This window comes from Pogoniulus pusillus, chromosome 19, assembly GCF_015220805.1.
Source record: "Pogoniulus pusillus isolate bPogPus1 chromosome 19, bPogPus1.pri, whole genome shotgun sequence".
Lineage (NCBI taxonomy): Eukaryota > Metazoa > Chordata > Aves > Piciformes > Lybiidae > Pogoniulus > Pogoniulus pusillus.
In genome coordinates, this window is record NC_087282.1 from 12,759,330 (window position 1) to 12,772,759 (window position 13,430).

A 13,430-nucleotide genomic window follows, 5' to 3' on the forward strand; every position below is an offset into this window, starting at 1 on the left:
GGACTTCTAGAGGTTTGTGGCTTTAGGAGTGGTTTTCCAGCTACAGGTTTTGAGGTGGGCACTGGAGAGCTCAGTGCCTAATCCTGTCAGGTGCTGAATGCTGCTGTTTGTATCCTGGTTTACCTTTAAGTGTATGACTTGGGCTACCCCTGTGCTTAAAGTTAAGCACAACACTAAAGTGGTCTTCTGGATTGGATCCAAACTAAATCAGCATCTGGCAGGATCAGTGCCTTAGCCATCTGCTCTTTCTCATGGAGACTTTCCAGCTCTAAACATAATTTAAAACAGAGCTCCAAAAACATGGAGGTTGGGCTGGGAAGGAAAAAATCAAGTGTTTGCATTTCATTCCTGAGCCTTCCCCTTGCTGGACTATATTAATCAGATTTATCTGGATGGCATAGTGCCCTTTAATCTGTTCTCTAAGAATTTTAGTTCTTGGGTAAAGGCAGATATCTACCAAGTGCTAATTACTTGTGGAAAATGGAGGTTGATGACATGCACCTACAAGTTTCTTGCTTTTCTAAGACTTTCTGGCTGCTGCATGGACTGAAGAAAGTTTTGCAGCCCTCATGACTACTGCTTCTCTCCATATATAGTCTAAACACATGATCTGTATTCAAGAGCTTAGTCTAGATCTGGTGATCAGTCTTAAAGTTATGCTACTCTCCCTGTAAAGGTGAAGGGTTTCACAATTTCTGTGCCTCAAAAAATACCTGTTTATTGCATTGTCCCTGGGACAGTGACACACCTCAACAACACAAAACTGGAAGCATTTAAAGCTGAGTTTTGCATAAGTAAACTACTCCCAATTCTTCTTTTACCAACTTTGCTGAGGCAAATAAACAACTGGATGAAACTTTAGTCTGCTAATAGACTTAAGAATTGGCTGCAGGCTCTGAATGAGCTGTTTAATGAATGCCATGCTGCTCCTAGATCATAGAATTGCAGAACAGTTTGGGCTGAAAATGACCTTAAAGATCGTCTAGATTCAATCTGCTGTCGTGGGCAGGGATGCCTTCCACCACACCAGGTTGCTCAATGCCGTGTCCAGCCTGGTGCCACTGCTCCAAGCACACGAGGACCATGGTGGTTGAATCCTCATCCCTGTAGGTGTTCAAAAGATGCGGAGATGAAGTGCCCATGGGTGTGATTTAGCACCAGACTCTGTTGAGTTAGAGCATGGTTGGACTCAATGACCTTAAAAGCCTTTTCCAACTAAAAAGACGCTATGACAGAACCTCAATAAAATGGCCCATCACAGTCCTCAAAAGTCCTCTTGTTCCTTAAGTGCTTTGCTGCTGCGCACACCTTGAGCTCCAAAAACAGCCCCGAGGCTGCTCCTCACTCTGCCCACTGCAGCCACCTCTTCTCTTTCCATGGGCTTCAACACATCCTGAAGCATTCATTTTATTAGGCATGTTCAACATGTCAGCCTCCAGGCCTTTAACTTAAGCTTTTACATATTTCATTATTAAAGTCTCATTAAAATATTTCCTCACAAGTTACAGAATTTCCCAATTTCTAGGATATTCATTATTTTCATCTCCTGCTGATCCACTGGTTGAAAGCACATCCTGACATGTTCCCTCATAATCTTCATGTCCCCAGTAAGAGTTATTCGAATTCATAAAACTCGATTTTATGACTCTCAGGTTTCAGCACTTTGTCTCCCTGCTTACATTAGCAGACAGCTCCTTTCCGTCCCCTTTTCTGAAGTTCAAGGCTATCTGTGTTAAGTGGAGGCTTCAGATAATAGAATATAATTCAACAAAGGCACTGATGAAAACTCAAAACCTTCAGACTTTTCCTTATGTTTTATCAGTCCTTATTCCCACCAGAAAGGGAAGAGACAGGAAACAGCCCAATCCATTCCCACCATCTCCTAGCAAGTAATTCATCTACATTGACCAGCCAGATGAAATAACTGCCTGAGCGTGGCTTTTATTGATTGGGTTATGGAGCTGGGATTAGCTGAGATTGGTTATTTTCCCTGTGTGATTTGAGGCCCTCCAATGATAGCTGGAGCCTCGTGGCAGAAGGTGGAATTTCCCCAGGCTAAGATTTTTCAGCATTCCTAGAGTTCACCCTGGAAGAACTGCATCAGTGTATCCTGGTTAGTGTACTAACTTCTCAGAGCTGCTAAGAATGTGGGAACAAAGCTCCAGAAATCACCAGATCCAGAATCCTGATCAAATGCCAGCTTGCAGGGCAGCAACAATAATTTTCTCAGCAGGCTGCTGATGCTTGATGTGATCTTTGGTCATGTCTTTAGGCATCTGTTGGATGTCTTGATAAGAAAAGTGGCATGTAAAAGTGAAGTCTTCTGTCATCTGCCTCACAATATTTACTCCATTATTATTCCACAGATAGAAGAGTGAACTTCACACAACTCATGTCTTCTAAAGGCTGAGTCTCATATGAAAAGCATGTGGTTATTGTTAACATTAGGATGGAAGGAGTAATTGCTCAGCACTAACCAGCACCAAGCCCCCTGCCCTAGGGCCAGAGAGTTAGGAGTCCAGCCACGCCACAAATGCTTATCAGCCCCTCCACTTCACCTCTCTATTTTTTCCTCTTGCCTGCCCCTTCCTGATCACAGGATATCACCATCAACTCTGCTCTGTTAAGAAGGCAACAGTCTCAGAATCATAGAACTGTGGAGGTTAGAAGATATCTTTGAGTTCACAGAATCATGGAAGCCACAGAATGCCCTCAAAGGTCATCTTACCCAACCCCTCTCCAGTCAGCAGAGACATTCCCAACTAGATCAAGTTGCCCAGGGCCCCATCAAGTTTGAGCTTGAATGTCTTCAGTGGTGGGTTCATAAAGTCCAACCACTCACATTTTACAGGGCGAGAAACACTCCCTGCCAGAGATGAAAGCAAACCCTGCAAGTTCTCAGTCAACTCACAGACTTCTCCTCTCAGTTGTCCTCAGCCCATCCTTTAGCATGCTTTGAATGAAAGAAGCAAGATCATGGATCAGAATTGTAAGGCTATAAAAATAAGTGTTATTCTATGCCATTCAAATAGATGGATTGGGAGCTAGCAGAACCTTTTCTTTGTGGGGTCTCTGATGAAGTTCTTCTAATTTCACTTCCCTCTAACTACCTCCACCCAAGCTCTGCCAGAGTTAGACAGCTGAGAAGTCTTCCACCCACGTTTTCTACTCCTCATCCTCGCCCACATGCAGCTAATGATGTGAAAGAGAGAAGAATTGTTAAGGAAAGCTGTTGGGAGGGAGAGATTAGACAAAGGGAAAAGAAAGCAAGAAGTAACAAGATATATTAATTCATGCTGGTTCCAGCTTAAAAAAAAAGGGGTCTTGGGCTCTGTCCTTTCTACAAGCCATCTCAAAACACTCATGGTACATGGCTGTGGAATGTTACTTGGCTGTGCCTAAAATAGCTTGGTTTTATCAGTTTTACAGTGCAAGACATATGGACATTATTGAACTATTCCATTATGAGTTCTCCCAGCAGCAATGTCTATTTGCTTGTCAGAGCTGTTCTTCAGAGAGCAGACATTTTATTTCTTCTCCTATTGAGATTTAAGCTCGGTTTATTCATTTGCAGTAATTATTTATTAGCTAATAATCCCTTCTTTGGGCTTGCAGTATTGGGTGGCCTTTGGGTTAAGTCATAGGAAATTGAGCCTTTTGCTTCCAAATTCAACACAAGTAATCCAAAGTGGTCTGAAGGTTGTGTGGTGTTTGGTATGCAGTGAACTCACAGGATCCCAGCCCAGCTCCCACTAGGAAGATGTCTAGACATTACATGCCAATAATTTGTTATTAATTACCATTGGTTCCAGCACAGCCTGCACAGAAGCTACAGACTGAACAGCCACTTGTGGCTGGAGTACGTTGGCAAGGGTTAATGTGTCATTTAGTCTGAACTGCTCTTGACTGGGACATCAAGTGGAAGGTAAATTAAAAAGTGCAATCTTCCAGGCTGTAAATAGTTCATGAATAGCAATATTCACTGAAGAGTTTCAATATTTCAAAGCAGTTCCAGATTTCACATCAGCATCATTCTTCAGGCTTAGCAGAATGTGCTGTACACTGTCTGGGAGCAGAATTTTCTAGGCAGAAGGCATGAGAAACAGCTTTGATGGGAGACCTGCTTTGAGTAAGAGGTTGGACACGAGACCACCAGCAGCTAGGGTCTTTCTGCGGTTTCATGAGGCTAGATGAAGCAAATGCCAACATGTCTCAATTTTTTCTACCCTGGCTCTGATTCCAGGAATGGAAAATACTTTGCCAGGTGCATGGACTAACCACACAAAGCAGATTATCCCCATGGAATTTTTTCCACTCTATACTAAAGGTCCTCAAATGCTGGGACTGTGCCACTCCACTGGGAGAAGAGAAAGAGCTCTGCTAACTGCACTTTTAATAATGAGGTTGCTTGAGTTCAAATCTTTTTCTCATTCAACTTCTTTGTACAGACATTCCTAGAAATGGGGATGGTATTTAGAAGAACAAAATCCTTATCCCTACCAGCCACTACAACCAAGTGGAGACAAATTTCACACTTTCAAGTGTATTCATCTTGGGTTGCCCACAGTAATAGGTGATGGACAACTGCCAGAACATCAGCAGTGAAAATACAACCAGGTTCAACATCTAAGGGCTAGTTTTCAGTGGGATCACCTTGATCTACAATTACTTCAAAAAGCAAATATCACTGCTGGCTTCCTAAAGGTTTCATGCAGAATCCTACTGGTAGACAGAGGATTATATGGCCTTATAGAGGGAATGAGGGTTTGGTATAGCATGTTGATGTTCCAAAGCATCACTCTTGTTGTGGACCAAACTACAATTAAGTTAGTTTGGCAAGAAAGAGCTTCAGTTAAGTTGCTGAAAAGATAATCAGCTTTCCAATCTCAGGGATTTACCTGACAGCACGCTGCTAGAGTGAAAAGCTGATGCATAATGATGTCAAAGCCTCCATCTTATTACAAGAAAATTAGTCAAAGTCATTTTTTTCTAGCTCTGAAATCACATGTATGTCTCTGCTAGCTCCTGCTGCTTGAAAGGTGACCATGAAGACGGTGTTTGGAAGGGACCCCTGGAGATTGTCTAGTCCAGCCTCCCCAGCAGAGCAGCTCACCCAGAGCAGGTTGCACAGGACAGTGTCCAAGTGCATTTTGAATTATTCCAGAAATGGATAATCCACCATCAATTTGGGCATCCTTGTCCAGAGCTCCACTACCCTAAAAGCAAACAAGTTCCTCCTCATACTTAGATTGAACTTCCTGTGTTGGAGCTTGTGCCCATTACCCCTTGTCCTGTCACAAAGCACTGCTGAAACAAGACTATGCCCATCCTCCTGACATCCATCCTTTAAGTATTTATAAGTATTGACAAGATCTCCTCTCCTTTCTCCCTTAGCAAGACACATAGCTGTTACACAGCTGTCCAAATCTATTCCCTTCTCTCCTCAGTGTGTACATTTATATTGCCTTGTTTGCTTCTCCAAAACAAAATTCTAAGGTCCCAGTAATGATGAGAAGAAAGATCTTGGTCCTGATTAAGCAGTATTTCTAAAGGCAGAGTCTGCTGTTTAAAGTTAGGGGTAGTGCTTGGAACATGTGCTTGGGAGTAAGCTGTGGCATTAAGCCCACTGCTGCTGGAGCAGGAGAAGCAGGCTGCTGCTCTGGGTGATGTTACATCCAAGTTAGAACTATTTTCACATCGTAAATCAGCTTCTTTCTTTGCTGGTCATCAGAGGGAGCTGGCCTGTTTTCACTCCTAAATTTGGGGTTTCCCTATTCTTGTTTCTGCCTTTGGTGCCTGTGAAAAATAGAACTTTTCCACTTACCCCTTCCTCTGCTGAAAATGTTCCCGATTAGAAAGCAAAATGCGCATGGGATCAAATCCTTGGAAACTCATTTCCCTCCAGGATTTAAAGTGCCAAAGCTCAGAAAATCTTGAATAACTCTCTGAAAATACATCCAGCACAGCTACAGACACAGTCATGGTGCAGCTTTATGAGGAGCAAAGGAATGTCTTGGGTGAGTTTAGTTTAGGATATTAAAAAGAAAGTCCAGAGATGCTTTTGTGCACTTCAAAGCACTCTCTGGAGATAAGGACAAAGGGCCAGAGGATATTATAAGTTTTGATTCTCAAAGTCCCTAGAGAGCATGGCAAAGAAAGTGATATTTGTTCCAAATGTGAGGGCTCAGAGTTCCTCAGGTGAATAGCTTCAGGGGAGGCAAAGTAATCCTGCAAGAACATCTCTGTCTTGGTGGGTTAGACCCTGCTTTCTTGCTACTAGAAGTAATTAAAGCCATGACCTGTGGATAGTCCTCCATGAACTTGTGATATTGCCTGCTGACAGGGACAGGGGAGGGCAGGTGGCTGGCTCCTGATTAACAAGGCCCTGGACAGAAGGACACTTAAGTAAACAAAAGTTCTTATGGATGTGTTCGAGTTCAGCCCCATGAGTAGCTGAACCACTTCCTTTTTCTGAGTGGGGAACCTCAGAACAAATGTTCCTTCCTTCTCCTTCATAATCTTCCCTCTCTTCTAGCAAAGCAAAGCAAAATCCTGCAGTGTTCCTCATACCACATCATAGGAATGAAGTTTTGCCTAATGCTGTCAAACACAGACCTCGGCAGCATGTCAAAGGGGAAATGAAGTTTTCATGGGGAAGACAGGAAAAAAAGAAGAGAAAGATATAGCAATAAGGAGAGAAAAGAACTGAAGTGGTGAAGGATTGAAAACTTAATAGAAGCACTTATCTGTGAGCTCCACTCATTGCCAGAGACTCCTTTGTTAGCTGCATTTCTACCATTAAAAAGACACAGTTCTGCACTACTGTCAAGTCTCTCTGCTCAGCCTCAACTCCACTCAGAGCCTTTACTTCTCTCTTTGGCAGATTGTGAGCACACTAACCATGGAAAACAGCAGCACATCAGGAATCTATTACTGTGTGGCTTCAAACAAGATCGGTGAAGAAGAGAGGAGCATTGAGTTCTATGTCTCAGGTAAACACCACAACAGACCCTACACAAAAATAACCCAGGTGCAGATCATAGAATTGTAGAAATATTTCAGTTGGAAAAGACCTCTAAGATCATCAAGCCTGACTGCTGACCCAACATCAACACTGCCATTTAAACTATGTCCCAGAGTGCCATATCCACAAGCTTCCTGAATACCTGCAGGGATGGTGACTCCACCACCTCCCTGGGCAGCCTCTTCCAATGCCTGACCACTCTTGCAGGAAAGAAATTGCTTCTAATCTCCACCCCAAACCTCCCCTGGTGCAACTTGGGACCATTTCCTCTTGTCCCATTCATTGATACTAGGAAGAAGAGACCAACACCCCACCCCACCCCCCCCCCCCCATTACTCTAATCTCCTTTCAGGGAGTTGTAGAGAGCAGTGAGGTCTCCCCTCAGCCTCCTCTTCTGCAGACTAAATAACACCAGTTCCTTCACTTTTGATCTGATTTACCATCAAGTTTTATATGGCTGCTGAGTGCTTGTTAAAACTCCTGGGAACCCCTGCCTAATGTGTTTTCAAAGCACTCCCAGTGACACAGTCCCAGGCTCTTCACCACATGCAAAGTTGGGTGCTGAGACAGCGGACAGGTAAGTTTGACATGTCCAGCATTAGACCCGACCTCCCTTTTGCCCTTTTCAAGCTGCAGATGCAGTTTCTCAACCTAGCTGCCCGTGTCTTAAAGCAATGACATTTGGGCTCTGTCCTCATGAAACCTCTAGCAAAAGCTAAGTCTTTTGTAGTCCTCCAAAAGCCTAAAGCATCTCCCTGACTCAGGAGAAGGGTTGATCTCCAACTAAATCAGCAGACATAGCAAAGGTGAGCAAGGCCAATATTCAGACCTAATCCAGAGCTGATATCACTGGGAGTTGTTGTGACATTGGATCCCTGCCTGGGCAATTAGCCTTTCCAGTGCCCTTTGAGGAGGGAGGAGGTGGACATGCTATTTCTCCAAAGAACACAAATCCAAACAAATATCTGCTTAACCTTTCAACACTGAAATTCTTTAGTAGTGAGATCAAGACCTCCATAATGCTTCTAGTGGAGATGGGAGTTTTAACAAAAAAAAAAAGAGAAGAGTGCATGGTCAGCCTTGTTCAAGTGCCTAAGCAGAGCAAACTGAATCACTTCTCTGCTCTCTCTCTGGATGAGTGGATGCTAGCCGATAGAATTTGCATCGAATAACTTTTTAGAACAAAGAGTGCAGAACTGTCCTGGAAGGTAAATGTATGATTCTCACAGCTTGGTTTCTTGTCCATGAAACAAGTTCTGAAAGTGAAGCTTGCTTGTGGAGCTACTCTTCACCCCTCTGCCTCTCATTCATGTCCTGTTTTGTTTGAACTCCATTGCTCTAAAGCAATTGATATCAATGATGATCAACAGCTAAAGAGTCGGGGCAGAAGGATGGGCCCAGACTCTTTTTTGCAGTGTGGTGACAGGACAAAGGGCAATGGGCACAAACTGGAACTCAGGAGGTTCCATCTAAACTGGAGGAAAAAATTCTTTGGTGTGAGGCTGCTGAAGCCCTGGAGCAGGCTGTTCATAGAGGTTGCGCAGTCTCCTTCTCTGGAAAGATTCCAGACCCACCTGGACACTGGCAACCTGGGCAAGCTGCTATGGGTGACTATACTTTAGGATGGGGGTGTATCAGACGATGCCTAGAGGTCCCTCCCAACCCCTGCCTTGTTTGGGTTCTGGAATTGTGTAAAGTAATGCAGCATATCTGAAATCCAAAAGAAGGGTTCAGTAAGCATCACTGCCATTCTTGTTACATAGAAGTACCAATATGAAAAATGTCATCCCAGGACAAGAACACTGGTCCCATGTGGAGCAAAGACTCCACCTCTGTTTACAGCTTTACAGCTGTCCAATGCCTTATGGAGACACAACCAGGAAGGGGGCATCCATAATCTCCTTGGGCAACCTGTTCCAGTGTCTCACCACCCTCACTCTAAAGAATTTCTTCCTCCAGTCTAAACATTCCCTCTTCCAGATTAAGGCTATTGCCCCTCTAGCACCACAAGCTCTTGTAAAAGTTCTCTCTCCAGCTCACCTGCAGCCGCCTTTAGGTACTAAAAGGCTCTTCTAAGGTCTCCCTGGAGCTTTCTCTTCTCCTGAGAGAGCCCCAGTTCTTTCAGCCTGTCCTCACAGGGGAGATTAGTCCTCTAATCATCTGTGTGGCCCTCCTCTGGACCCACTCCAACATTTTGATGTCCTCCTTATGTTGGGAGCACTAGAATTTACTAATAAAGGTATTTCATTTTTCATCCCCCACACTGAGCTAATAATTCAGTTGGGTTTAAGATCAACCTAGCAATGTTTTGAGACACAAATGCTTTAATCAGGCAATTTTAATGATGAAGGAAATGAATCACCAGGTAAAACTACTGGCAGTGGTTATGGTGGAGATGTTTGCATCTGCACATCAGAAAGAAGGGTGGTGGAACACTGAGTAGGTTGCCCAGGGAGGTGACAGCAGCTGCATCCCTGTACACAATCCAGGTCAGGCTTCATGACACTCTGAGCAACCTGACTGCAGGGGGCTGGACCAGATGAGCTCTAAAAGGTCCTTTCCCACCCGAACCATTCCATGATTCTATGAAAATAGAGTGAAAAGGGCTTGGCAAGGCAGATATATCCCTACTTGTGAAGGAAAGATTGAGTCTGTGCCATTCTGGGGAAGAGGCAGATGCTAAATGAGCAGGACTGGCTTTTATAAGTGCTGTGTTTAAAAATAGTGGTGTTTATGGATCAGAAAGAAATTAAATCTTTCTAAATGTAGCTCTCCTGAGCCTAAAGTAGGGCATGTAGCTGCAGTAAAATAAAATAGCAGCAGAATGACCTGCTGCTGAGTTTCTTTCCATGATGGTCTTCTGCTGAGTAATGCAGGTCAGGCTGCTAGAAGAGCTGCTGCAGGAGGTCTGTCGCACAAACGAAAATGAACTGTCTTCTGCTGGGTGCACTGGGAGAAGGCTAACAGACTGCTAGGTTACTCCCCCTACGAGATGCCTCTAGTCTTGATGTTGGAGGGATATTTAGGAGCAGCTTGTGAGGTACCAAAAAGGGGAAGTCCAAAAGGTTAAGGCTACTTTGCCATTACTAGGCTGATTCATTTTACAAACCAGAAAGTAGACACAAAGTCTAAGCTGACAGCAAGAGCACACAAGTGATGTGTGGGCCTTTAAGGACAAGGTCTAGCAAATGCTGATATCACTTCACAGTACTCTGCTCTCTGCAAACTAGCTGCCAGGTGTGGGACCCCACTGCTAATTCAGCAAGGCATTCATTTCCAAGACCTATTCTCCCATCAACAAACTTCGGTGGACCTTGAGCTGCCTTGAAGCATTTTGGTTTGAACTGAGCTCAATTAATTTCTCACTGGCAAGAAACCTGGAGAGGCTAGAGAGGCTACAGAGGCTAGACTCTCTTTCTTCAAAAGCCTACTCCACCAAGTCAGGGGTGAAATGTTTTGTCAGGACACAGTGGTACAGAGAAACTCCATCAGGTGTTGTTTTGTCTGCACCTGCTTTCTGGGCACAAGCCTTTCTTCAGGGTAGAGTTTTCATCATAACCACATGCATTTCAGAAGAAAAATAAAGCATTTATCCCAATGGAATAATGTCAACAGCCATTTTGTTCCTCCACTGCACAGCCCCCACAAAAACTCCCACAGACACTAAAAATAGCACTGCTATCTATTTTAAAATCATTTCTTTGCCAGCAGAATTTGTTTCAGCAAAGGGTCAAGAGGGCTTAAAGGTCGCTCTGAAACCAAACCATATAAGGGATTTAATGTGATGACAAAATCTTAATTCAGTGAGAGCCCTGAAGCCTCTCTGAGCAATTTCTGGAGATGTCCTGACTCTCAGTGTCACAGCAAAGCTCTCCCAAAGCTGTTCATGGCAGAAGCTCCCTCAGCAATGCAGTAGCAGTGCTGCCCAGCACGTCCTGGCCAAACTCTTCTTCCAGTATTTTTGTTTTGTGTAAATCCTTTTTACTGTTCCTTGCAGAAACAGTCTCTTGCTCATCTTGCCTACCCCAGGTTTGACACCAGTGATGCCAGCTAAGCCAGAAGGCTATTTTGTCATGGGAAGAGACAATGTGGATGAGCCATCAGATGCTCAGAGCTGCCTCATGTATTTGCTCACCACCAAAGGACACTCGAGGCAAATTGCAACCTCTTTCAGTGCAGTGAAAAGCTGACCTGATGTCTCATAGAGGTGTTCTCTGCAATGAACGAGTATTATTTACCTTCTAATCTCTGCTTTGCACCTTGGAAAGGGCAACTATATATTACTGTAGGTGCACAGTAAATCAAATTCTAGCCTTTGTATGATTGCAGTACATGCAGCAAAATGAGTTCCCACCCCTAGGAAACCTCTGAATGTTCCTTGAATATAAATGAAGTACGATAAGAATAACAAATAATAACAAAACCTTCTTTTTTAAGGGCTTATCTGATTGGGGGAAAAATCCCACAACATTCAGAAAAATGGAGTTAAAGATTTCTACCAGAGAGAAAATATTATATTTCATACAGGAGATAAAAATCTGCCATCAGACACTAAAACAGTGTATGAACTGGGCTGTTCTACAACTGCTGCCATCTCCATTTGCTTATTCCTGATGTGCTCACGGGTTTTATGAAAAGCTTAGTGCTGTTTCAGCTGGTAGGGCTCAGTCTTTCTTTTTCTCACTCTCCCTACATGCCCATTCCTGATGGCAACACCCCCCCAAATCCTGACAAGCACAGGGATGGAATTTGGGAAGGAGCAGAAGTTTTGAATTACACAGATTATTGTGCAAAGCACAGGAAATTAAAACCAATTAATTCCTTGTAAATACAAATGGAGCCAGACTTGCTTTTGATTTCTGCTGACTTTTTACCTTCCCTCAATGACTCCTTTTCCTATTTTGCCATGGAATCTCCCACAGTCCAGAGAGAAATTCACAGCTACCACACTGTAATCCAATAGGAAAGACAAATGTTTGGTGACTGCTGATAAAAGAGAAGAGGCCCCATGGTGCATTCTTTTAGCCAACTTATTAGGAGCCTTATAAAACACTGTATCTGTTCAGAGAGGAGAAGTTAATGACTGCTCGGGTTCAAGACTGTTGTAAGCAAAGTAGTCCAAGAGATGAACTGACTTATAATGTGCTCTCAAGGCTGCAGTTACTCCCCAGATAATCCAGGTAGGAGGAGAAAAGAAAGACAAGAGCAAGAAAGGCTTTACCCCTCCTCTCTTTTCTTTTGCTGTAATGTAAATCAATGAATATTCTATTAGAGCTGAAGGAGCTTCTTGAAAGGCTAACAAGATGGAAGAGAACAGCACAGGTTCCAGCTAAATATATTCAAAATGCTAAGTAAAAAATGTCAGTAGAAGAAATTATAAGAAAAACAAGCCAGCCACTGCTCCCTGAATGTTAAGTTGGTAGGAAAAAAAGCCCGCACTGAGCAGGTCCAGCAGCGAGGCAATACTATCCTTCACGATTTAGGGCTTGCAAATTAGCACATCAAATCCAGTGGGAATTTCAGTGAATCGTAAAATTGGTTTGTTTCAAGTCCAACCATCAACCTAAGACCCCCATGGCCTTCAAAACGTGTCCCAAAGCGCCATGCTCACACATTCCTTGAAGAACTCCCAGGGCAGTGACTCAACCACCTCCCTGGGCAGCCTGTTTCAATCCCTTTGGGAAAGAAATTTTACCTAATACACAACCAAAGCCTCTCCTAGCTCCATTTCAGGTTGTTTCCTCTCTTTCTATCACCTGGTACTAGGGAGAAGAGACTGATCTCCACCTTGATCACAGAATCTCAGCAGGGACACCTTCCACTAAACCAGATTGCTCAAGGCCCTGTCCAATCTGGCCTTGAACACCTCCAGGGAGGAGGCATCCACAACTTCTCTGGGCAGCCTGTTCCAGTGTCTTGCCACCCTCACTGTAAAGAATTTCTTTCTAATATCCAGTCTAAATCATCTCTCTTCCAGCCTAAAGCCATCCCTCATCATCACTACCAGCCCTTGTAAAGAGTCAGATTGACAGATTCAGGGGAGATGCTGAGATGCTGCTTATGCCACATCCCAGTGTTTTCACTGGATCTTAATTGTTCCTATTTAGAGAGCTCTGTTGGCCTCAGACTTTTCCCTGGTTTTGATAAGCATCATCTTGACATGTTGGAACCACAGGACATGAGATGTAAAGAATGGATGTATTACACAAGTCAGTTTGAGCATACAGCTGGCACCAAGCAAGAAAGGGAGCAACTGAGCCTAGCTAAACACTGCATAAACTGAAATTTCATGAAAAGGAAAGAAAAATAACCATTTTCCCAGCCGTGGCCTCAGGGCTCTCCTTTCTTTTGGAGACATTCTAGCACCGGTCTTTAAAAACCATGAAGCAAAGCTTATTGGTTCTAT

At 43.7% G+C, this 13,430-nt stretch overlaps 1 protein-coding gene across 1 annotated transcript in view; it reads left to right on the forward strand.

Annotated features, from left to right (window-relative positions):
- LOC135183956 (vascular endothelial growth factor receptor kdr-like) overlaps positions 1 to 13,430 on the forward strand; it is a 157,954-nt gene that overhangs the window by 98,758 nt on the left and 45,766 nt on the right. The window contains exon 12 of the mRNA XM_064159343.1: positions 6,884 to 6,992. Within this exon, the coding sequence (XP_064015413.1) occupies positions 6,884 to 6,992 (109 nt within the window). The remainder of the gene's footprint in view (positions 1 to 6,883; positions 6,993 to 13,430) is intronic.